The 26092-nt window shown below is 36.3% G+C and overlaps 1 protein-coding gene across 2 annotated transcripts; it reads left to right on the top strand.

Moving 5' to 3' along the window:
• The first annotated feature begins 9448 nt into the window (after positions 1-9448).
• Positions 9449-25133, top strand: LOC115213342 (zinc finger protein 98-like). 2 transcript variants are annotated; one of them, XM_029782277.2, is made up of 2 exons: positions 9449-9581; positions 23744-25133. In XM_029782277.2, the coding sequence occupies exon 2, from the start codon at positions 23939-23941 to the stop codon at positions 24929-24931; it is 993 nt and encodes a 330-aa protein (XP_029638137.2). In that variant the 5' UTR covers positions 9449-9581; positions 23744-23938; the 3' UTR covers positions 24932-25133. The 2 variants fall into 2 exon arrangements, with proteins under 2 accessions (XP_029638137.2, XP_036360194.1); XM_036504301.1 differs by lacking the exon at positions 9449-9581 and adding an exon at positions 12854-12865.
• Positions 25134-26092: the final 959 nt, after the last annotated feature.

Here is a 26092-nt window from a genome sequence, read left to right as displayed (position 1 = left end):
TCGCCATATTTTACTTTTTTAATTCCGTAAAGGCAAGAAAGCGGCTGAGGCTCACAAAGAGATATGTGAAGTTTATGGTGTTGATTGCTTAACAGAACACACATGTCAGAAATGGTTTTAAAAATTCCGTTCTAGAGATTTTTCCTTCAAAAATTACCAACATGCTGGTAGACCTACTGAAATTGATGATGACCGAATCAAAGCCATAATTGAATCTGATTGTCATATAACTGTGCGAGAGATTGCAGAGAGGTTAAATGTATCACATGCAACAATTGAAAATCACTTAAAATGTCTCGTTAAGAAGCTCAATATTTGGATTTCACATAAATAACATTAATCGAAAACAATCATGGTCCAAGCGTAATGAACCAGCACAAAGCACATTGAAAGCTGAATTGCATCAAACAAAGGTCATGCGGTTAATTCGGTGAGATTACAAAGGTGTTATGTATTTTGAGCTGATTTCAAAGAACCAAACGATCAGTTCAGATGTTTACTGTCAACAACTAATGAAACTGGAGGAAGCAATCAAAGGAAAACAGCCGGATTTGGCAAATCGTAAAGGAATCGAATTTCACCATGACAATGCAAGACCACTCACATCTTTGCTAATTTGGGAAAAATTATTGGTGCTTGGTTGGGTTGTGATGAAAAAAATTTCAATAATGATGATGACCTGAAATCACACGTGCTTCAGTTTTGGGCTGATAAGGACCAGAAGTTCTATGAGTGCAGAATCATGAAGTTGCCAGAAAGACGGCAAAAGGTCATCGAACAAAATGGAAAATATAGAATTGATTAAAGTTCATTCTTTGTATGAAAAAAAAAACTTTTATTTCACACAAAAAAAGACAAAATTACTTTCTTACCAGAAAACAGCTAGTTGGAGAGTCTGTGCTGTGGCCTTATGGCATGGAGAGAACTAACTAAAGGAGAGGAGAGAGAGAGAGAGAGAGAGAGCAATGTGATAGAAGAAATGAAATATCCAAAACCTAGCCTCAAACCTAACACATTTTGATTTTTAGATACTGCTTTTTTTAAAGTGATATATATAGAACTTGAAACACAAAAGATTTGACCACTTGTTACTGTTTCAAACTAAAATATTTTGAAATTTTGTCTCATCCTCATCAACCAAAACAGTCAAACATCAAAAATAACATAAAAACAAAGGTACATTAAATCAGAAAATTATCATTTGTAAATAATAAATCTTAACCATCAGGTCATCCCATAAGTTCTGTCTGAATTTTGGATGAAGAAAACAAGTGATCAAATATTATATTTAATTGAAATCTAATCATCAATGTACTTTCCCTGATTATCTATGACTTCCTTCCATCTATTTACAAGCTTTTTAATCCCATCAATGTAAAACTCTTTTGGTTTCAAAGCGAAGAACTCTGAAATGTCAGTTTCAACCTCCCACAGGCTTGCGAAAGTTATGTCCCCCAAATGATTCTGTAAACTACGAAACAAATGGTAGTCTGAAGGAGCAAGGTCGGGAGAATAAGGTGGATGAAGAATTTTTTCCCAACCAAACTCTTCGATTTTCTGTGATGCGATCTTTGCAGTGTGGGGCTGCGCATTGTCCTGATGAAACATCACTCCTTTTTATTCACTAAAATGGGTCTTTTTTTCTTCAAAGCTTGGTTCAAACGCTCTAATTGCTGACAGTAGACTTGAACATTGATTGTTGCATTAGGTGGTAACAATTCAAAGTGAATTATTCCTCTGCAATCCCACCAGATAGAGAGAAGAACCTTTTCCTCATGAAGTTCTCTTCTCAGTTGTGGTTGAGCTTTTTTCCTTTTGCCAAGCCACTGTTTACGATGTTTAACATTTCGATAGAAGATCCATTTTTCATTACCAGTCACAAGTCTATCCAAAAAGAGTGAAATGAGTTCACAAGAATGGAGAGAAGAGTAGATGTCAACTCGGGATTTGCAGTTGCTTTTGGATAATTCATTAGGCACCCATTTTTTAAGTTGTTGAAGATGACAATGAAAATGTATGGTTTGAACTAAGCTTTATTACTAATTCTTCAACTGATAAAGTAGGATTTTCGTCAAGTAATGTCTCAAGGAGCTTATCATCAAACTCAACTGAACATCCTGTTTGATCTTCATCTTCAAGGCTGAAATCTCCACTTCTGAATTTTGCAAACCATCTTCTGCAAGTTCTTTCATTCAAGCATTCTTTCCCATAAACTGAGTGTATGTTCTGAGTCACTTTGGCTGCAGAGTTTCCTTTTTTATACACATAGCTCTTTGGATACTTCCATGTTAGAAAGGGTTTTAATCAAAGAAATTTTAATTCTGTTATTCTGTAAAATAATATTTAATTAGTTTAAATGTACACAAATGCATAAAAATAATTTTTTAAATTCCATTTGACATTGTAAAATACATTTAAATTTCATTCAATTTAAAAAAAGGGAAAATCAGATAGAACTTATGGGATGACATGATATAATGCTTACCCTCAAAACTTATAATATTCCTAAGGCTCACCTTAAACCTTTAAGACAATACCAAACCTAATACTTAGTCCTAGTTGTTATTGCTAAAATATATTGAACCTAACAATAGTCTGCACCTTATCTTTAAAGCTTCCATAATGTAATGAACACAAAAACATTCTAAGAGATTATAAAAATAAGTTGGAAATTATTGCATGTTATTTAATTTCCAATCAGTGATAACAATGAAAAGATTCATAACATTTCCGATGGCCTACAACCATCAAATGTAAAAACGAAACTTTGCACCCCCAACACAAAATAAAACTACACAGAAATCAAATGCTAACCTAGGATGATGTTGCAAGAGTTGTTTTGAGTGAAAGAGTTAAGTTGTGTTTGAAATGGAATTTGGTTTTCATTTATGGATTTAAATTTAGCTTTAAGTATTGGATTAGAGTTCCTCTACACTTACTGTTATGCTGAAGATGATGCTTAGTTTTAAAGTTTGTGTAATCTAAAAGGGTAGGGAAATTTTAAAGTACACTGAGGGAAGACAAAATTCCAAAATAATAATTTGTATACTTTCTGTATTTTCTGCAGTTGAACAAAAGCTTTTGATTGTTGATTACCATTTGTACACATTCTATATTTTCTAAAGTAGAATCTAACAAATTTCCTTTGTAGATTTGAAACAAGATGATTTTTCAATCTCCTGTAGATGTGAACACATTTCAAGTGAAATGGAATAATTCTCAAGATATCTGAAATAAGAGAAATTTTCATACCTGCTTTGAAACTATGAAAATTCCCACTTTAACAATTCACAATTGTTTCAACGAGATCTAAAATTTTGATTTCCTTTCAGATATGTTTTAGTTAACATTTCCAATTTCTAAAAGAAATTATTTTAGCCTAAAAGTACATTTGAAGACAAGACTAAGCCCAACCCTACTCTTACTCATAAACTTTACCATATCCTTAAGATCAACAAAAACCATAAACCTTCACTTACTTTAATTCTGATCTTAACCTTGAACCTAAACCTAATTCTACATAAATGTAATTTAATACTTACCCCAATAAAGCTGAAACTAAACACCATACAAAACTTATCTCAAAATTAAAACTATCTTTAACCTAATGCATTTGGATTTTTAGATATCCTCCCTTTTTTTTAAAGCAAAAACTCTTGTTAATGTTGCAAACTACTCTGAAATAGAATCAACCTTTAATCTAACATTTGGTCACATTATGGTTAGTTACAGGTTTAGTTTGTGACCAAATGTTAGATTAGAGGTTGATTCTATTTCAGAGTAGTTTTGTATTTTGCTATGGGTGACAACTGATGTTTAGAAATTAGTGTCTATGACATCTTCAGTTGAAACATTAACAAGAGTTTTTGCTATGTTTGCATTGAGCATTAAACAGACAGCCCTGAAAAACATTTTAAACTAAAATTTCAAATATGAATAATTTCATATATTTCTAGGTGTGTCCAATGGTTTTAAATGAAGATACTAGACAATTGCATAAAAATGTTGAGAAATTTTCACCTTTAAACATGTCATTATGTAGACCTGAAACTAAACTAAAAGCAAGTCCTAACACCAAAGCTATTGAGAAATCTAAGACTGTCCTAACACAAATGCTCAGATGAATTTTTCCAAAATTCAGATATTCTCACTTTTCAAACAGTTTTCAGCAAATATTCTAATTCTATGTCAGTTTCAGATTACTGTATAATCTCCCTGATATTTCAACTGTACTTCATAAGCCACTACTGAAAATATTAAATCTCTTCAACTTGTGGAATGCTTAGGTACAAGAAAATTTCAAATTACCTGTTTTAGCATGTCTAGAAATGTAACAAAATGATTAATTATCAAGCTATTTGAAACAAAGAATATTTTATACATGCTTAAGCAACAAAAAATTGTTTTTGGTAATAGATCTAAAATTGTAATTTTCACTCAGATATGCTCACTTAAACCCAATTTATGCCTAAGGCCTAACAACATAAATCTGCTTAATCTTAAGTCATGTGGTGATGGAATATGGCAAAGTAGTCTCAAACTTGCAGACTACCCTTTCTAGGTGGTGTCCCAGCTGTGGTGCAGTCTCATGACTGAAACAAGTAAGAGATAAAAGAAAAAATGAAAGATAAATATAAATCATTATATCATAAATTTTCCCTCTGGAAAATACATGAATGCCATAACATCCTACTGCATTCTCTTCAATGAAACTATGATCCAGTGTCTGTACAAGAAATCACCCTCTTCCCTCCCCATACTTCTCTCATTTTTCTTCTCTTTCTCCCATCCTTTCTAAATTTCTCACTTCTCTCTGCTCTTTCTCCTTTCATTTTTCTCTTTCTTTCCCCCTTCACCCCCATTCCTTGCCACTCTCTAGCACTTCTCATTTCTCCTTTCTCCCCTTTATAGTTCTGTCACCCCTTATTACTACATACTATGATCTAGCAATTCATTGCTTCAACTTTGTGACAGAGCTGTGTCACAGTAAATCTGTGTATAGCTGTGACAGGGCATTTTTTTTTTTGTTGCTGTGACTTAGCTGACACAGCAAGGCTACTGTAACTCTGTGACATCCTCAGTAAGTGTGTATCTCAGTCATGATGTCTTCTACCTCACTGAGATATATTGAGACATGTGACCAAACATGTTTGTGATTCAACTTAATACCCAGAGGTATTTCTGGGACAAATTTGATGTTTGTTGGTGTTCTTTAGCCCCAAGTCAGCCTTGATTGAAGAGATCTATTATGAAAGGCATTTCAGTAATGATCATCTTGGCCATTCAGAAGAATGTCAAAGACTACATACACCTGGATGTCCTTCCCTCTACCCAGGCAGTTGAGTATACTTTGAGGGAGATTTGGCTACTTATAAATAGGTTTAGCAACCATGTGCTGCTCCCTCATTGACCCATGAGATCTATATTCTCCACCATTGCATGCGACAATGTGTTCCTGTGACCTAAGTTTGGCATACTGAGGTAATTTGTGTTACACATCTAAATTTGGTGATAACAAACGAAAACTGAAATAAACATAAATAATAACTAAACAAGCTATTCCATAACTGCAAAATTGTTTAGGAATCCTTTGCAAATGGAGTCTTTTGTCATGCAAGTGTAAGTTCATTGGTGTATTTCAGTTTAGGCCACTACCATTATTATCAGCACACACACGACAGCCAGTCAACTTCCAAATTGCTTTGTCAAATACCCAATCTAATACCCACATCTAAAATTTTTATAGTACTTTCCTCATATTATAACTATCATCATCATTTTGTTTCTGCTTTCTATGCTGACATTAGTTGAATGGTTCAATTCTTATTCAGAGTTACTACCCACATAGAAGGGTCAGAGGACTATGTATGACTTCTATATTTCATTTTTGATTTTGTTTGAATTGTTGGCTGGCTTTCTTTATAACAATCATCATCATCATTGTTTAATGTCTGCTTTCCATGCTAGCATGGGTTGGACGTTTTGACTGAGGACTGGTGAACCAGATGGCTGCACCAGGCTCCAATCTTGATCTGGCAAGGTTTCTACAGCTAAATGCCCTTCCTAACACCAACCACTCCAAGAGTGTAGTGGGTGCTTTTATGTGCCACCAGCACAAGGGCCAGTCAGGTGGTACTGGCAATGGCCAAGCTCAAATGGTGTTTTTTATGTGCTCCCTGCACAGGAACCAGTCCAGAGGCACTGGCAATGACCTTGCTCAAATGTTTTTTCACGTGCCACCGGCACAAGTGCCAGTAAGGCAACACTGGTTTCGATCATGCACGGAACATTCCACCCATTATTCAAATCATATTTGGTGCATTTTACCATGGCATCAGCACAAGAAAGGTTATCATGTCCTTCACAAACTAAAAGGTTCTTTTGAGTCTATACTGCCTCTGCTTGATTATGACTTACTTTACAAAATGTAGCAGGTTCATTTTATCATAGCACCAGTTCTAGTGAGGTTGCCTTTTACCCTGGAAGACTGAAGAGTTCACACTACTTTATGCTGTACTTGTTTGCTTAATGCAATGTAACCAAGAGGATGAATAGCAAATAGAGGGATAAAAGAAAACCAGAGTGAACGGGTAAAAGGAACAAGAGTGTGGTAGTAAAAGCAAAATGATTGGGGTGGGGGTGAAAAAGAAGAGAAGTGATGTTGATACTTTGTACAGAAAGATTGATTGCCAAGTATATTGAGGACAGGATAGTGGAAGGAAGGGGAGTGAATGCAAGCAGGTCTAGTACCATCCTTCATTACACAGGAGTATGGCACAGAAGGGAGCAAATGTTAGAGATGAGATAATCAGAGCGGTTCAATGGCATTACAATATGGGTAGCATGGTAAGATTCTTTGGTGTTCTTGAAATATTAATTTTATTGATTCATTTACATTTTGACTTGAAAACTCTACTTCTAAGCCAATGTCATATTGACTCTAAAATGTATCACTTTTACTCTTTTACCGGTTCAGTCATTTGACTGTGGCCATGCTGAAGCACCGCCTTTAGTCGAGGAAATCGACCCCAGGACTTATTCTTCGTAAGCCTAGTACTTATTCTATCAGTCGCTTTTGCTGAACCGCTAAGTTACGGGGACGTAAACACACCAGCATCGGTTGTCAAGCGATGTTGGGAGGACAAACACAGACACACAAACATATACACACCCATATATATATATATACATATATACAACAGACTTCTTTCAGTTCCCGTCTACCAAATCCACTCACAAGGCTTTGGTCGATTTCAAATCTGACTTTGTAAACATGTCCACGGGTGTTAGACAGATTGAGTTTGGAAAGGTGCTCAGAGTTATTGTTAGTAAGATGGTTAATAATTTAAAACTTGTTTTAAACTATGTAGACATTCTTATAAAATTGCAAGATAAGAGTCTTTCTAATCTAATGTTGTGGTTGAGCTGTTTATTATTTATTATTATTATTACTATTATTAGTATTAGTATTGTCCCTTTGATCCTCGGTCGAAAGTTTGCTTATTATTATTATTATTATTATTATTATTATTACTATTTTCAGCTTCGCCTCGTATTGCATATTATTTCTCCATACAGGGGTTTTTTTCAATGGCGGCCCATTTTTCGCGGGGTTCCACTATTCCCTTCTCTCTCTCCCTCTTTTACGTTGTCTGCCATCCCCCCTCTTCCTTTTCCCCCTTCCATTGCTAAGAGCATTTTTAAGCCAGCCCGTCAGTTCAACCTTCGCATATTCCCGGTGCACCTGCCCTTGCCCACCCCCACCACCAATACCCACCCCCACCACCAATACCTGATATCTCTATATTTTTGCTCCATCTATACCGGATGTCGCTTCTCCCACCACCATTATAGGTGTCTACTCTTCGAACCGCCCTCTTCAACACGCTATTTCACCATGCATTACCCCTCTCTTGATATCCTACATTCTACTTGCCTAGAACCTGTCATCCTTTCTCTGAACCACCCCTCCCCACTGGTGCTCCCCTATATATTTCTGCACCCCCCCCCCCCACATAAAAAGCACCATCCGAACGTGGCCGATGCCAGACCCCTCTGGCACCTGTGCTGGTGGCACGTAAAAAACACCCACTACACTCGCGGAGTGGTTGGCGTTAGGAAGGGCATCCAGCTGTAGAAACACTGCCAGACTAGACTGGAGCCTGGGGCAGTCCCTAGCTCCCCAGACCCCGGTCAAAACCGTCCAACCCGTGCTAGCGCGGAAAACGGACGTTAAACGATGATGATGATGATGATGATGCTAAAATATTCTAAACATTGAAAAATATAATAGATAAAGTTAGATGTTCAATGCACAGACGAACCTGAGCAGGAAGAAGTTTGCTTCGTAACTACATGGTTCCAGGTTCAATCCCACAGCATGGCACCTTGGACAAGTGTCTTTAACTAAAGTCCAGAGTCGACCAAAGCCTTGTTAGACAGAAGCTGAAAGAAAACCTTCATATGCGTATGCCAAATTGGCCGATGAAATCCTTTGAGTTGTATATTTCTGCATCCTGAATGCAAATTTCAGTGAGCGCCACTTTGCCCTTCATCCTTCTGGGATCCATATATAAAGTAATAGTCTAAGGCAGTGGGTCGTCAGATATATTAGAGCGTCAGACGGTATGCCGTATTTTATTTGTTGCAGGTCCTTGTGTTCGAAGTCTAAATCCCACGATGGTCTGCTCGGACAGTAGATCTCCGTCTCCCAGTTTAACACAACTTGGCTCCTTAGTGCTTTTAGAGGAGCCACTCTCTTTTCAGTAATCAGACCCGGTTTCCAGTTTAAGAATACCTCCTTCTCTTCCTTCCATCAGTCTCGGAGGCCCTTGTAAATACTAGCAACAAGTTTATATCTTTATTAATCTTATTCACAATATATAGACATTTTATTAGGATCTTTTCCTTTTGAACGGCACATGTCAACACAATTTCTAGTTAACTAAGCACTTTTAAACTTCGTATACTGGTAGAATGTGTCAAAATAAAACATTTTTTTCTCTTGGCTTTCTTGATAAAATTGTAATTCGTTTGTTTAATTCGTAGTTTAATTTTTCGAATTTTAACCAATGAATCGCCTCTAATTGAGCTAAAATCATCTGCTGCGTCTAAAACTGAGACAACATCCTGTCACTAACCCTAAACCTCACCCTAACCCTAATTTTTTTTTCTTAATTGTTAAAATTAATTTAATTGTTACGCGTGTAAAAAAAAAACGGAAGGCTAAAACGAAAGCAATGGAAAATAATTTAAACAATTAACAAACGAAATAATTCTACAATTTTATACACACGCATACGGAAAAGAGGCAACCAAAAGAAATATTTAAGAGAGAAAGGGAGACAGGCAGAGAGAAAAGAAGAGTGCGCTTTATGCCTGTGGAGAAAAATGAGACAAAGAAAAATAGAGAGTGAGTGAGCGGGAGTATGTGAAGAGAGGGAGAGAGAGAGAGAGGGAGGGAGAGGGAGAGGAAAGAAAGGAAGAGAAGATGTGTTGAAGAGTTTTACAACAAACCAACTTCCGGTTACAATCAAGGGAAATAACTTGTGCAAGTGTCATAAACATTCAAATGAGCTGAGGTTCGTAAAAATAATGTTTCATTTATTTCTGTTTATTTATTACAAGAAATCTCCATCAGAATTATTTTACTTTTCAGTATCAAATGCTTCTGTTTAATATAAATGATCGAACTGTAATGATATGGATGATCCCAGTTAATCGCACTTTCCCCATTCATACGTGACACCCTGCTATGTTTCCCAATTAAGCCCAATTAAGCTCAATTTAAATACGACCACATTTTGCTAGAAAAAAAAGACGCACCTGTGTCCCCAACACATCTTTCGATTGGTAACATCCAGTTTAGTCATTTAAAGGCTCCAATCCATTTGGGGAGCTGGGTTTTTAACCTGAAGTAGGTGAGGGTCATTAACTAGAAATACTTTTCATTTATTTCTTATCATTTTCTTTTTAATTGTATTAATTGAGGTTTTCAACAATCTGCTATTTTAAACTAAATTATTAAAATCAAACCAAATTAGAATGTTTTGCTCCTTGGGATAATTTTCGGATAACACGGAAGATTGAGTAAATACAACGATTTATTTTGATGCAAATTTTTCAATATTTCTTGTAAGTTATTTAATATATTTTAGTTACAAACATTAAAAACGATTTTCATGAATGAAAGTAGATGCCTTATATAGAAAGAATTCAAAATCCTATATTAAGATGATTGTAATTTATTCCTGTTAATTCCATATGTGTATAATATATTACATGTCCATATGTAAACGTTTAATGTCATTTTTGTGACATTATAATGGGACTGACATGAAATAAAGGTCTCACCATTGATTAACAATGTTAATGTTATATTAGGCATTAATGTGAGAAATGCCTTCTGCCAGCTTTTTGGTATAGAGAAAGTAGATGAGCCCTATTATCAATAATCAAAATTAAAAGAGTGGTTTGAAAGATTTTGGCAATTTTTTCCACCTCATTGGTGTTTTGATGCTGTCGCTTGTAAACATATCCTTTAATTGCGCTTCTCCAAAAAATCCAGAATAGGTGGATTTGAGTTTCTTGCAGCCCTGGACCAGAGTAGCCAACCCTTTTTCATGAAATGTGTCATTTAGGAACTTCTCTTATAATTTCCAGTATCGAGAGCTCCATCCTCTTGGAATTAGGTTCTGCTCGATCGTCAGACTAAATACAAAGACAGGTTGGTCATGATTGGAATGCCATTGTATTGAAATCTGCTCGATCAGGGGAAACTTGGGGTTAAACTACAATCCCTGCAAATGGGTGGATCGTCTTATTCTCCATGGAATTATACATCACTATTATCGTTTTAACGTCCACTTTTCGCATCTTGGTTTTTCCTGTCGCCAACTCTCGCCTGTTTCTTAGGAAGACAATATTTCCTGACGTGCTTGAAACACGAATAGCACTATGGCTGTTTTCACAAAAGATTGCAAATGGACACCACTTATATGTCTGTAAAGTTTGTTTACAATTAGCAGGACAAAGAAACAAATCCACGCACTCATGCATGCGCGCGCTCACACACTCTCTCTCATATATATATATGCATACATACATACATGCATACATACATACATACATACATATATGCACATACCCACATATATATGTATGTATACATGCATTTATGGGTACAGGACATCAAAAAAACGTTCAACACAATGAGAAACGAAGACATAAAAATGAAAGCATAGAAAGCGAACTTTTTTTCGAATAACGAAAAAAAACAGAGAAACGAGACATGCAACATAAAGAATATTCCCCTTCTTCAGTTGTCCCTGTTTCATTTACTCCACGTTTCGAAGGTAAAGATAATACGCGACTTCGTTGACACAGTCCTTCCCGCAAAGCAAGTTAAATAAAATTTGGGATTTTTTGGCGGAGGGTGAAAGTGGTAACAAGAACAGGACAGTGAGAACAAACGGTGAGGGGTGGTGTGTGTGTATGTGCACGGCGGGATTCTTTGTTTCCATCTCACCAAATCCACCTACAAGACTTTGACCTGAGGTTATAGTAGACACTTGCCTAAGGTGCCGTGCAGTGGAACTGAACCCAGACCTGTGTGGTTGTGTAGTAAACTTCACAACATCACATCCTTTGCCTGCACACACACGCTGGCGCACATATTTGCAAAAATATTCTCGTAGATCCTATGAAAAAAATGTAACATTAAAAGTGTTACATGAATAATTTGTTTTCTTTAGTAACTATTAGCAGTGTGCTGTTGACAAGGTACATTACTCTGACTTTGCTGGTACTAAGCTTTGCTTCTATTGTTGTGTAGCTTCTTTCATTTTTACTGCAGCAGACGGATGAACTTGTAGTTGGTATCTGATCCATTGATCTATTACTGCTACAACCTATTTGACAATATTAAGATGCTCCCACCCCCCTTACAATCATTGTTTAGCCTAAAGTCAGCCCTGACCAAGCAAATCCATTATCAATTCTGTTCCAACCAGAACCATCCTGTCTTTGCATTATAGATATGAGTTCACAGGTCAATGTTTCTTTTGTTTTTCAAAGTGGTTGAGTGTTATTTGTGGGAGATTAGGTTACTCTTTTTAACAGGTTGATTAACCTCTAGATACTTGTTTGTTCGCTTGTATATTGTGCAATGTAGTATGGCTACAGCAATTGTGAGCAAGGTATCCTTGGGGCATAGATCTAATTGTGCTTGTAACAGAAGCAGGAAAGATGGGCTTGGTTGGCAATCAAGCCTAGTTTTGGATAGAGGGTTGAATATTAGGTGTCCAGCTCTAAATCAATGAACAACTTTTCGTTCTTTATTAGAGAATATAATTCAGTTGGCTATTTACTGGTAACCCTAACAAAGAGTTGATATTGAGAGCATTTAACTGACACTCCAGTTACGTCTATGAGTGTTCCAGTAGATCCAATCAACAGAACAGCTTGCTCATGAAATCAATGTGCAAGTGGCTGAGCACCCCACAGACACACATACCCTTAATTTAGTTCTCAGGGGATCCAGCAGAGAACACAGAATGGGATATAGCTGTCCCTTTGAAATACAGGTATTACTCATTTTTACCAGCTGAGTAGACTGGAACAACATGAAATAAAGTGACTTACTCATGGCCAAAACATGTTGATGGGTAACCAACTCACAACCTCGTGATCCTAAGCCAATTATATCCTAATCATTAAGCCACACACCTTCACATCATTCAGAGCATTTAGATTTTGAAAGATTATCTAAAACCAAAAGTTTAATATTTGTGTATGACGTATAACAATTGTAAAAATATGCTGAGTGGATTCAAATTCTATATAGTTTTGAACTTAAATTACTAAGGTCCTTCATTTGACAAAGCCAGTTTAACAAGCTGTCTTTTTAGCTTCTTTAAGAACTCTCTTCAACACCAATTTACCTGTTTCCATTGGCACCACACTAACAGTATGAGATGGTTGTGCAGCTTTCATGCAAATACTTTTGTGTACCTTTACCATAATATTTAGCTTTAAATAGGGATAACATCATTAAATTCTGCATCATGGGACATGCCTACATAAAAATAAAACTAAGGGGAATATGTCCACTGCTAGAAACAGCTATCATGGGCCATAATTCCACTCAAGCGACAGTTAGTAGCACTAAGTAACAATACGAAATTTAACTCTTTAATATTCAAACCAACTAGATCCAGCCTAAATATTTTACATATTTTATATTCGATCCAGCCAGATGCAGTTTTTCACACCTATCCAAAAATGTCCTTCTAAAAATAAGCAATCACATCAAAATCATGATGTTACATCATAATGCATGATTAATTCAAAGCAATCATCATCGTTTAACAACTGTTTTCCATGCTGGCATGGGTTGGATGGTTTGACTGAGGACTGGTGAGCCAGAGGCTGCACCAGGCTCAATCTGGTCTGGCAAAGTTTCTACAGCTGGATGCCCTTCCTAATGCCAACCACTCCGAGAGTATGAATAAATAAGCAATACATTTAACAGAATAATGCTAAAGGGTTAACTATACTTGGAAACAGGATTCTGGTATACAAGCAAAGGATAGCCTATAATTCATAGAGAAAATCACTCACCCCCGCAAGTTGATAGCTTTTATGCAACACTACAACTCCTACAAATTCATTATTGACAATACAGCTGTCCAAACTGTAACCAATCCTTTTAGTTCCTTGCCAAAGTATCATCATCATCACCATTTATGCTTCTCTTGCTTGCAAAATCCCCTTTCTCTCCTTACTTTTATAAAAAAGGAATGAAACCTTGGGCAGTGTAGAGAGAGTGATCATGACTTGGAAGCCTTTGATCAGAGATCTGCTTAAAAAATGTTGATTGAGTTTTACTGTTTAAATTCTTCCCTCTGTGTTTCATTGTAATATTGTAATTGATAAAATAGTAGTAGTAATGGTTGCAGGCATGGTTGTGTGGTAAGAAACTTGCGTGGCACCTTGGGCAAGTGTCTTCTACTGTGGCTTCAGGCCAATGAAAGCAACATGAGTGGATTTGGTTGACAGAAATTGAAAGAAGCCCATTGTGTGTATATATATATATATATATATATATATATATATATACACATACACATATATACACACATAAACACACACACACAATGGGCTTCTCAGTTTTTGTCTACCATATCCACTAACATATATAATCTGTGTGTATGTCTTTCTGTTTGTCCCCTACCACTGAGTGACAACCAGTCTTGGTGTGTTTACATCCTTGTAACTTGGCAGTTCAGCAAAAAAGACTGATAGAGTAATTACTAGGCTTTAAAGGGAAATAAGTCCTGGGGTCGATTTGTTTGACTAAAACCTTTCAAGGCAGTGTCCCAACACGGCCACATTCAAATGACTGAAACAAGTAAAAGATTAAAAAATGATTAAATTATCTGAGAACTAACTTCAGTAGACTAGCATTTTGCCCAAGGAAAGGCATATACAGGTACAATGTTGATTTTCTATAACCTCTGGTTCCAAAGCCTTTCCATTTTACTGAATTTTCCAAACCAGGAGTGATCACCTTGATCAACACACTCTAAATTAAAGAAATATCACATTTACTTAAATAATTAAATGAAATACAGGTACTTGTATATTTGTGTAAATTAGAAATACTTGTACAATAGTAGCTCGGTTTTTTAACTACTCTGATCGTGAATAAATCATGCTTTATATATATATATATAGATATTCGTGATCAGAAGCATTTGTAAACTGAGGTGCTACTGTATTAAATGAATATGAGAAAGACTGGAGATAAAGTACGATTTATTTGTGATCAGGGTTGTTCAAAAACCGAGCTTCTATTGTACCTGTAAATTTGTGTAAATTAGAAATATAGGTACCTGTATATTTGTGTAAATGCAGATTTTCAGAGATTCCATATTGTCAGTGTTCAGAAAGTTGTACCTATATCTTGATTGTGAGAACTGTTGTTGTTTACCAATTTGGCTTGACAAAGAATTTATTATTTCATCACTATACTCTTCTTTAAGTTTGCCGCTGTTTTCTGATATTTGCCAACACTTAACATTAATTGATGCATCTGATTATAGTGTTGTATGGATCCAAGGTGGTGCCCCAGCATGGCCTCACTTCAATTATTGAAATGAATAACTTACTGTAAACATTATTATTAAGATTAAAATAAAAATTATCCCCTCAAAAAAGCCATCTTTACTCATTTTTTCAAATATATATATAATACTATACCAAGAACTTTCTCTGCAAAATTGCAGTCTTATTGAACCTGTTAAAAAGATTTTGCTCCTGAAAAATGAAGGTCATGGAGCTCTAAAATGTGAGAGCTAAGGCCCCTGTTGGAGGTGGGCATCTTAATGTCAACCAGAAAAGTTGAATTGTTGAGAATCTTTTTAACTTGGATCTTATATCTATTACTTGAATTTCTTTGAAATAGGAAATATATGTTCACTGTGTAAAAGAGAGCAAAGCTACAGGAAACCAAAAGACAAATGATTACAATGTAGGATTCCTCACCATCCAGGTGACAGGCACTGCCATAAGATGCATTACGAAACTATAGCAATTGGAAGGGCGTGACCCAACTGAAATAAACATTAACAACTGTGTGACGTGAGGGCTAAGGAGAAATGAAAGTGTTTGCAAATGACCACTATACTGATACATAACTGGACAGAATAAATTTACAATTTAATAAATGTCTTTGAATAACCAGTCACTCATCTGGGAAGGCCTTGAAATCAATGTTACCATCTGGGGACTATGTGTGACCCAATGATAATAAAAAAGACTGAAAGGAGGTCTGCAATCAAGTAATTTTACTCAACACTTTGCAACTGAATCAGTGGATGCAAAGATGCCTCATTTACTTGACAATTTATGCACCACATTGCAGAAATCACAATGTAAGTGTATGTCAAAGCAAACTCTTACACTGTTGTACCATTGAATTACAAATAATGCTCATCTTTTATGCTCGGGTAACCCTACAGCTTCCGAGAGCACAACTGTATTCGTTTTTGCTTAGATAAAATGACAAAATTGTAGGTGTTAAGTCCCCATGGAGGGGTCTTTGTAACTTGTAAGAAGATGAAATTTTATAAATATTACTTCATTTGTATCTAATAACTATGGTTAAAATTTCATCAACAGCAAAAATATATGAATTGTCATGGGGGTTGTGGCCCTTATGCATAGAATATAATTTCCAAATTTCGTAAAGATCCATTCAGTACTTTTGACTTAGTTTTGGATCATAAAAGAAATGACTAAAATTTGGGAGTTAAGGCCCCCATTAGGGTGTTATATTGTTGGCATCCTTTTTGTCTCGGGAGACAATGGAGTGGCACATAAAATAGTCTAGTCTGGCTTTTACATTTCATGTCCTGATACATTTCCTGCTGTGGCTATGTAGTCCTATCCTGGACAAACACTCCCTCTGGCAGGTACCGCAAATGTAGCGAAGACTGTTCCTGGCTGGTTGTAATGCCATAGTTTCTTGTTGACGTCTTTTCTTGTCTTTCCATTTCTCCTCTCTCTCTCTCTCTCTGTGTTACTCCTTTGTATTCCTTCTTTTACGGTATGTCGCCAATCTCCACGGTTGCCGGCAACTGCTTCCCAACCGCTAATATTGATGTTGCAGGCCTTCATGTCCCTTTTGCAAACATCCTTGTAACGTAAGAACAGCCTACCCACAGACCTAGTACCCCTAGCAAGCTATATATATATAGTAGAAATATGTTACAAAAAGAAAATCTAAAATACACGTGGAAATGTAAGGGGAAAATAAGAAAAATCAACGAAAATGCACATTGTAAATAAAAAAAGAAAAGGCTATATATATATATATATATATAGAGAGAGAGAGAGAGAGATAGATGGATAGATACACACACACACATACAAAGAGAAATTGATAGATACAACTGAGTGGGCAAAGAAAAATATGAGACACAGCCTAGTGCTTTTTTTTATGTTGATAAGCCTGGTACTTATTCTATTAGTTTGTTCTTGTGAAACCAGTAAGTTATGGGGATGTAAATAAATGAACACCAGTTGTGAAGCAGTGATGAGGGAGAAACAGAAAGACACACACATAGATTTACTTATATATACGATTGATTTGTTTCAGTTCCTGTCTACGAAATCCATATATATATATATATGTATGTATACACACACACACACACACAAAGATAAATTGATAGATTGATAAATTGATAGTGGGCAAACAAAAATATGAGACTCAGCCTAGTGCTTTTTTTATGTTGATAAGCCTGGTACTTATTCTATCAGTTTCTTCTTGTGAAACCAGTAAGTTATAGGGATGTAAATAAACGAACACCAGTTGTGAAGCAGGATGAGGGAAAAACCCAAAAACACACACATAGACTTACATATATACATAAATATATATACAATTGATTTCTTTCAGTTTCTGTCTACAAAATCCACTGACAAGGCTTTGGTTGGTGGGAGGCTATAGCAGAAGACACATGCCAAGTTGCCACACAGTGGGACTGAACTGAGGACCATGTGTTTTGGAACAAAGTTTGTTACCACACAGTAACACCTGCACCTATGTATGTGTGTGGGGGTGTATATATGTATGCATGTATATATGTGTACATATTACATGTACATCTATCTATCTATCTATCTATCTATCTATCTATCTATATATATATATATATATGTGCATCTACACATACATGTATACATATATATGTATACATATACAGCTATACATATACATCTTCGTCTTTTGTTTATTTTCATAAAGCTTCCCGTTATATATATATATATATATATATATATATATATATATATCTCCATATATATATATACATGTATGTATATATATATCATCATCGTTTAACGTCCGTTTTTCATGTTAACATGGGCTGGATGGTTCAACTGAGGTCTGGGAAGTCAGAAGGCTGCGCCAGGCTCAGTCTGATCTGGCAGTATTTCTACAGCTGGATGCCCTTCCTAACGCCAACCACTCCATGAGTGTAGTGGGTGCTTTTTACGTGCCACCTGCACAGGTGCCAGACGAGGCTGGCAAACGGCCACAATCGGATGGTGCTTTTTATGTGCCACCAGCACGGAGGCCAGTCGGGGTGGCACTGGCAACAGCCACGTTTGGAGGTTCTCTTATGTGCCACCAGCACTGGTATCATAGCTACAATTTCCATTGATGTTGATCGATTTCGATTTTGATTTTTGATTTTTAATTTTCACTTGCCTCAACAGGTCTTCACAAGTAGGGTTTGTGTCACAAGAAGGAAAGGTATGCATAAGTGGACTGGCTACGTCCCGGGTAGAGGCCATGGGTTATGGTCTCACTTGTCCTGTCGGGTCTTCCCATGCACAGCATACTTCCAAAGGTCTCGGTTTCTGGTAATTTCCTCAGTGAGACCTAAAGTTCGAAGGTCGTGCTTCACCACCTCGTCCCAGGTTTTCATGGATCTACGTCGTCCACAGGTTCCCTCAACTGCTAGGGTGTGGCACTTTTTCACACAACTATCTGCATCCATTCTCGTCACATGACCATACCAGCGCAAACGTCTCTCTTGCACACCACAACTGATGCTTCTTAGGTACAACATTTCTCTCAAGGTACTAACGCTCTGTCGAGTATGAACACTGACATTACACATCCATTGGAGCATACTGGCTTCATTTCTTGCAAGCTTACACATATCCTCAGCAGTCACGGCCCATGTTTCACTACCATGTAGCATGGCTGTACGTACACATGCGTCATACAGTCTGCCTTTTACTCTGAGCAAGAGGCCTTTTGTCACCAGCAGAGGTAAGAGCTCCCTAAACTTTGCCCAGGCTATTCTTACTCTAGCAGTTACACTTTCAGCACACCCGCCCCCGCTACTGACTTGGTCACCTAGGTAACGGAAGCTATCAACTATTTCTAGTTTTTCTCCCTGGAATGTGGCAGAAGTTGGTCTCTGAGCATTTTCAGTGTTTATTGCTCCTGAGCATCTGCCACATACAAAAACTATCTTCCCAGTTAGCCTTCCTTTGACATTGCTGCACCTCTTATGTGTCCATAGCTTACGCTTGGTGCATCCTATAGAGTTTCTATCTACGCCTTTTCTACAGATTGAACAGGGTCACCTACCTGAAGGCGTTTGTGATTTGCCTGCCTTCCTACATATTAGGACTTTGGTTTTAGCTAGGTTGATTTTAAGGCCCTTCGATTCTAATCCTTGTCTCCACACTTGAAACTTTGCCTCTAGTTTTGATAGTGATTCAGCAATTAGAGCAAGGTCATCAGCATATAGGAGCTCCCAGGGGCATCCTGTCTTGAATTCCTCCGTTATTGCCTGGAGGACTATGATAAATAGGAGGGTGCTGAGGACTGAATCTTTGTGGACCCCTACCTCTATCCTGAATTCTTTAGTGTACTCGTTGCCAACCCTCACCTTACTTACAGCGTCCCTGTACATGGCTTGCACAGCTCTCACTAACCATTCATCTATCCCTAGTTTCCTAATTGACCACCAGATAAGGGATCAGGGGACCTTGTCGAAGGCTTTCTCCATGTCAACGAAAGCCAGGTACAGGGGCTTATCTTTGGCTAGGTATCCTGCAGCTGTCTCACCAGAAATATGGCATCGATGGTGCTTTTCCCTGGCACGAAACCAAACTGCATCTCATCCAAGCTGACTCTCTCCCTAATCAGTTGGGCTATGACCCTCTCCGTAACCTTCATTACCTGATCCAACAGCTTGATACCTCTGTAATTATTTGTATCTAAAGCGTCACCTTTACCTTTGTAGCAGTTGACTAGTATGCTGCTACACCAGTCATTGGGTATGACTCCTTCGTGTATCACCTGGTTAACTATATGGGTGACTAGGCTATAGCCGACACTACCAGATATTTTGAGCATCTCTGCAGTAATTTCTGATGGGCCTGGGGCTTTCCCTGTCTTCATGCTTCTAATTGCCTTAACTACCAAGGAACTGTCAACTTGGATAGCTGGTCCCTCTGTTGGGTCAACATTCGGCAGACTCTCTTTATACCATTCATTTTCCTTATTCAGCAACCTTTCATAGTGGCGTCATCAAACCTCTCTCTTTGCATCCTCATTTAGTGCAAGTGAACCATCATCCATGCGAACACATTTCTCTCCTACCACGTCACGATTCTCTCTCACACATTGTCTGGCAACATGGAATACCCCAAGTCTTTGGTCCTCACGGTGCAGAACATTAGCAAATTTTTTCTTATCTGCTTCCCCTCTGGCTAAATAAACCTGTCTCCTAGCTTCCCTTTTGGCAGTCTGATACAATTCCCTGCTACCACCATTCTTCCAGTCCTTCCAAGCCTGTCTCTTTTCTCTAATAGCCCTACAACATTGTTCCACCACCACGTTATTTTGGGTCGAGAGGGGCACTTTGCACCAGCCACAGATCTGGTCAGTGGCTCTCATATATATATATATATATCCACATATATATATATACATCTATATATATACATCTATATGTATACATATATATATATATATATATATATATAATATATATATATATATATATATATATATATATATATATATACATACATGTAAATTTAAATTTAAAATAATAAGGGTTAAAAATTGAATATTAATTTGATTAATATGAATTGAAAACCAGTGGTGTAGCATATAAGACCATAGTGGATCTTCTTCTAGCAAAATGGATGTCCACTGTTAATGGTTCATCCCTGTTATATAATAGTTTCACGTTATTAGTTTCAGTATTAAAGTGAAAGCATGTGACATTACAATAGAGAGATGTTTTTGTTTCACTTTTAACATGTAATACTGAAATATTGGAGAAGATATATTGCTGTGGGCTCGCCCTAGGCAAGAAGTTAAAATATTTTTTTGCCCATGACACTACATGGACTCTAAGTAAGGCATGTGTAAAATTTGAATGAAATTGGTTGTGTAGTTCTCAAGTTTTAGGGATTCACACAGACAGATAGACAGACACATTCTCATACATATATACACACACACACACACACATATATGTATATATATAAATACATATATATACATATATATATATATATATATATATATATATATATATATATATGCATATACCGGAGTAAACACATAAATGTGAAACAAGGTGGAAAAAAGAGTACTCAAATACCAGTGGTAGAGTAATATGCTTTATTTAAAGCAGCAGAAAATTCAACAAAACCTGTTACTCTGAGTTTCCCGTTGCCTTTCATCGGACAGTTTTTTACTCTTGATTACTATCCTGATGTCATATGGGCTGCATATCTTTTGTATCTTTTCGAAGAAGCCTTTCACATGGGGTAGACAGACTGTGAACCGTTATTGGTTTCATCCACTCATTTCTTCATAATTGGAATGGATAGGCCTCTCCGAAAAGATACGAAAGATATGCAACCCATATGACATCAGGACAGTATTCAAGAGTGATACAACACTTTGCAAATATCTCCTGCATTATATAGAGGGCGGACTGGCAAGTTTGCAAGAGGTGAGGGACAGATGATTAGAGATGGGGGAATTGATGGAGGTGAATGTAGTGAACTGATGATCAAGAGTGGAAACGTACATGGCTGGTAGTAAATATGAATATGGAGGGAGGGGAAAAAGGTTGGAAAGTAGCTCAGGGAAGAGGAGACAATGAGTGGTAGATTAAAAAGGTTGGAAAGGAGCTGAATTAATGAAACCAGTGGTTGTCAGCCATTTTTACCTTTGGACCCCTTTGATTTACCTGGTGGACCCTGCCCCATAACCATTCAACATTTAAAAATTCTTTTTTGTTTTTTTATAATTAAATATTATTATGAATTTATTAAAATATTTTCTGTTTTTAGAACAACCAATATATTACTCATAACTTTTAACAATTGACTAAATTCTATGGAAAAATGAATTCTTTTATTTTTATTTTACTTGTTTCAGTCATTTGACTGCTGCCATGCTGTGTTTTTGAAGTGTTTTTTTAGTCAAACTAATCAACTCCAAGGCTTATTTTTTAAGCCTAGTATTTATTCCATCAGTCTCTTTTGCCAAACCTCTAAGTTACAAGGACATAAACACACCAACACCAGTTGTCAAGTGGTGATGGGGGCACACAGTGACTCCATCATCATCATTGTTCGACCGTGGTCGAGACAATGGAATTTACCATGCTACGCCAGACTTCACGGTCCATCATGGCATTACAGAGGTCCTGTTGCTGGATGCCTGTATCCCTAGAGATTACATCAGGGTAGGAGAGTGTGCGCCCTCTGGTATTGCGAGTAGATGGCTTCCAGAGGAGAAGAGTAGAAATTACCTCTTTTTCAGTGACACCAAGACACACACACACACATATAACAAGCTTTTTCAGTATTTGTAATACCAAATCTACTCAGAATGCTTTGGTCAGCCTGAGGCTATAGTTTGAAAGCACTTGCCCATGGTGCCATGCAGTGAGACTGAACCTGGAACCATGTGGTTGGGAAGCAAACTTCTTATCACACAGCCACACCTGTGCCTGTGTGGTCAGTATACAAGGACATATTTATTTGCAAAAAGATAGTACTTTAGTGCTTCAGTGTAAGCCTTGTGGTTGATGCTCCTCTGCTAGTTTTACATACTATTATGTTGAACTTTGTTAAGTGTTAGTGAAAGGAATTTAGTTTCTTGCAAGTTTTTCATGGACTTGTGAAGTGCTGCTGTGGATGCCCAGTTTACTATTTTGCTTGCACAGACCTCCAGGGGTCATATGGACCCTGGTTGAGAACTGTATCTAACTGTAGATAGATAAGAAAAAGGGAGATGATGTGAGTGTATGTGTGTGGGGAATGGGTAGATAGCTAAAGAAGGAGTGTTGGGTGGGGGGACATACAGTGATAGAGATGGAGATCAGAGGTATGTAGGGATGGAGATAGCAGCAAACAAAGATAGGAGAGGAGAATCAATGGTGATATGAGGCCATGTTAAGAATGAGATATGGCAGTCATAGGATGGAGCTCTGCAGGGAAAGGTAGCGTTAACGCCTTACTTCCATAGAAATGATTCTGTTTGAATGGTTTTAGTGATTTCATTTTCAAACTCTCCAGTGGAGCAACAACTGAAACGAGAATAATTTTTTTCAAGAAATCTTTATTTACATTTTTATGTTTATGTATTTGTTTTGCAAGATTCTTGATCTGAAATCAAGTGTTGAAACAGACATAATTATATTTGGGGATGTTCGTATTTTATTAATTAAAAACATGCGCTATATATTTAGTCTTTGCTTCATCTTTATTGCTGCTATTTTTGTTTCTTTGTCAAAGCTCTTTTGTCACACATCCTGTGACCTCTTCACTGACTCTCTGACCCATGTACCTCCTCTTGTTCTGCTTATTCCATTTAGGAAATAGATTGTAGTGTTGGCATAAGCAGAACAAGAGGCAGACACGTGGGATAGAGAGCCACTGAAGAGGCCACAGGATGTGTGACAAAAGAAACTAAAATAATAATAATAATAATAAAATTGAAATGAAGACCAAATATATAGTGTGTGTGTTTAACTGGCATAATATGACCATCTCCAAGTGTAACACTATTTCTATACATTATTTATAAAGAAAGGTTTTGAAGATACATATAACTTATTTGCTGTTGTTATTTATATTTGACTTCTGACTTGAATTTCTTTTTCTACTTTTGGTTTTTCAGATTTGAAAATTTGTTGCTATATTGTTTTTATCTGACTTGGAAATGACCAACTGAATATCGTATCAGGGGAATTATTCTTCTTTATCTTTATTCACATTTGGAAAATCTTAAGGCTTATGTAGTGAAGCTCAAATGAAACCAGATGATTATTTTCTATTAGTGAAATATTAAAGAAGTTTACGTAATTTATTTATTATGAATAAATACATTGGTAGGGTTGATCATATGAAAAATTCAGACATGCATCAAATAGAAAAGCCATTCAAGTGCAACTTCTGTGAGAAGTCTTACTCTTGTTCAGCGCATTTACTACGGCATGTGAAAACTCACTCTGGAGAAAAATCTCACAAATGTACTCTGTGTGAGAAAGCATTCTACAACTCTTGGGATCTTACCCGACACATGAAAATACACACAGGAGAGAGAAAATTTCGTTGTGAACTTTGTGAAAAATCTTTTTTACGGTCAACCAGTCTCACAGAACATATGGCTGTGCACACAAAAGAGAAGCCATATTCCTGTGAACTTTGCACAAAAGCTTTCTCACGCACAAGCCATTTAAATGCACATCTGAAAATACACTCTGGCATCAAAACTTTTAAATGTGATCACTGTGTGAAAGCATTTTTTAATTCCTGGGAACTTTCACGGCATGTAAAAATTCACACCGGTGAAAAAAAACATATCTGTACTTTTTGTACTAAAGCTTTTACACGACTAAGTAGTTTAAAAGAACATTTAAAAATTCACACAACAGTAAAAACATTCAAGTGTGTCTATTGTGTTAAATCTTTCACACGGCCCAGTCGGCTCGCGTCTCACTTGCGTATGCATGCTGGAATCAAACCTTATGCATGTATACATTGCAATAAAGCCTTTTTGAACTCTTGGGATTTAACACGACATACTCGCATTCATACAGACGAAAAACTTTTCAAGTGTCAGCATTGCCAGAAGGCATTTCTCAGATCTAGCAGCCTCAAAGAACATATTAGAATACACACGGCTGAGAAACCATACAAATGTGAATGCTGTGGCAAGTGTTTCACTCGTTCTCGTGGACTTCGGGAACATTCTCGGGTACATGCGGAAGAGAAAGCCGGTTGCCAGCACTGTGGCAAAACATTTTCCTGTTCAAACCATTTATCTCAGCATTTATGTGTGCAGACCAATGGCCAGATATTTTAAATATATTGTTTCTCTTTTTATCAACTGTATGAGGAATTTTAATAGTTTTCTAACTATTAATATACTTTTAAGCAATCTGGTTTTTTTTTTTATCTTAACTATTTGTGACTAATATGTTTGTCTATGTGCATGTCAAAAAGGAAATGAAATCTCTCTCTCCTTAGGGTAATTCTGAGTTCCTTCAAATACAATTCCAACAGATTGTTTAACATCATCAATATCATTTAAATCATACTGAATCTTGCATTGGAAATAACATTTTATGTTTAAAAGTCATTAAGTTTTTGAATTGTTATAAAAATGCTTAGTAACTTGCTCTGGTACGGTTCTTATTTTCTGAAAGAAGAACTTTTTCTTTTCCTGTGTACTATTTAATGTTTTGAATTATTGGAAGCTACTTGATAAAACATATATGATATGTTTGCAGAATACACCATTATTTAGCAAACTTGAATGCAAATCTATGCCTTAAAGCCATTGATATTGCTTTTAAAGATTTTGGTAACAAAAAAGGTGTTGTTCTAGAACATAAAAAATATTTTTGCTTGCTATTTTCATTATTCTTGTTAACAAGAATAATGAAGGCAGCAAACAAAAATGTATTCTATTTCTCCATTGTGAACATTTTATTTAACTGGAATTTTATTACTGATGTTTTTCTAATAATTTCAAAATATTGCACCATTTTTCTTGAGATATTTCATAATTTCATAAAGTATAACCTACTATTTTAAATAATAGGTTTGTTTTCATATCTTTTTGTTACTTTTAGTATAGTATGTCCCCACTCATAATAATAGAAGTAAAAGAAAATAGAACTTGATTAATCTCAACAGAACTTGATGGAAAATTGCAAAGTTAGATATAAAAATTTACTTTTTTGTGTTAATCTATATTTTCTGTTTACTTAAAAAATGAAGCATTTTTTTCATTCTTGAATTAGGAATAAAGAAAGCAAGCAGAAGTATTTGAAATATTTCTGTAAATGTGAATAAGTAATAAATAAAAAAAATACTATCTGTTAATTTAAAAACTGAATAGAAAGTTATGATGAACGTGAAAAACTTTCATTTCTGTTGTAATAACTGCTTATGAATAAATTACATAATAACCACAAAACAGTTTTTTTCATATTTAATTACTTTGTATACAAGATTTAAA

The sequence above is a fragment of the Octopus sinensis genome, linkage group LG6 (assembly GCF_006345805.1).
Source record: "Octopus sinensis linkage group LG6, ASM634580v1, whole genome shotgun sequence".
Classification (NCBI taxonomy): Eukaryota; Metazoa; Mollusca; class Cephalopoda; order Octopoda; family Octopodidae; genus Octopus; species Octopus sinensis.
The sequence above is the reverse complement of the archived record's forward strand: the minus strand, read 5'-3'. Positions and strand labels throughout refer to the sequence as shown.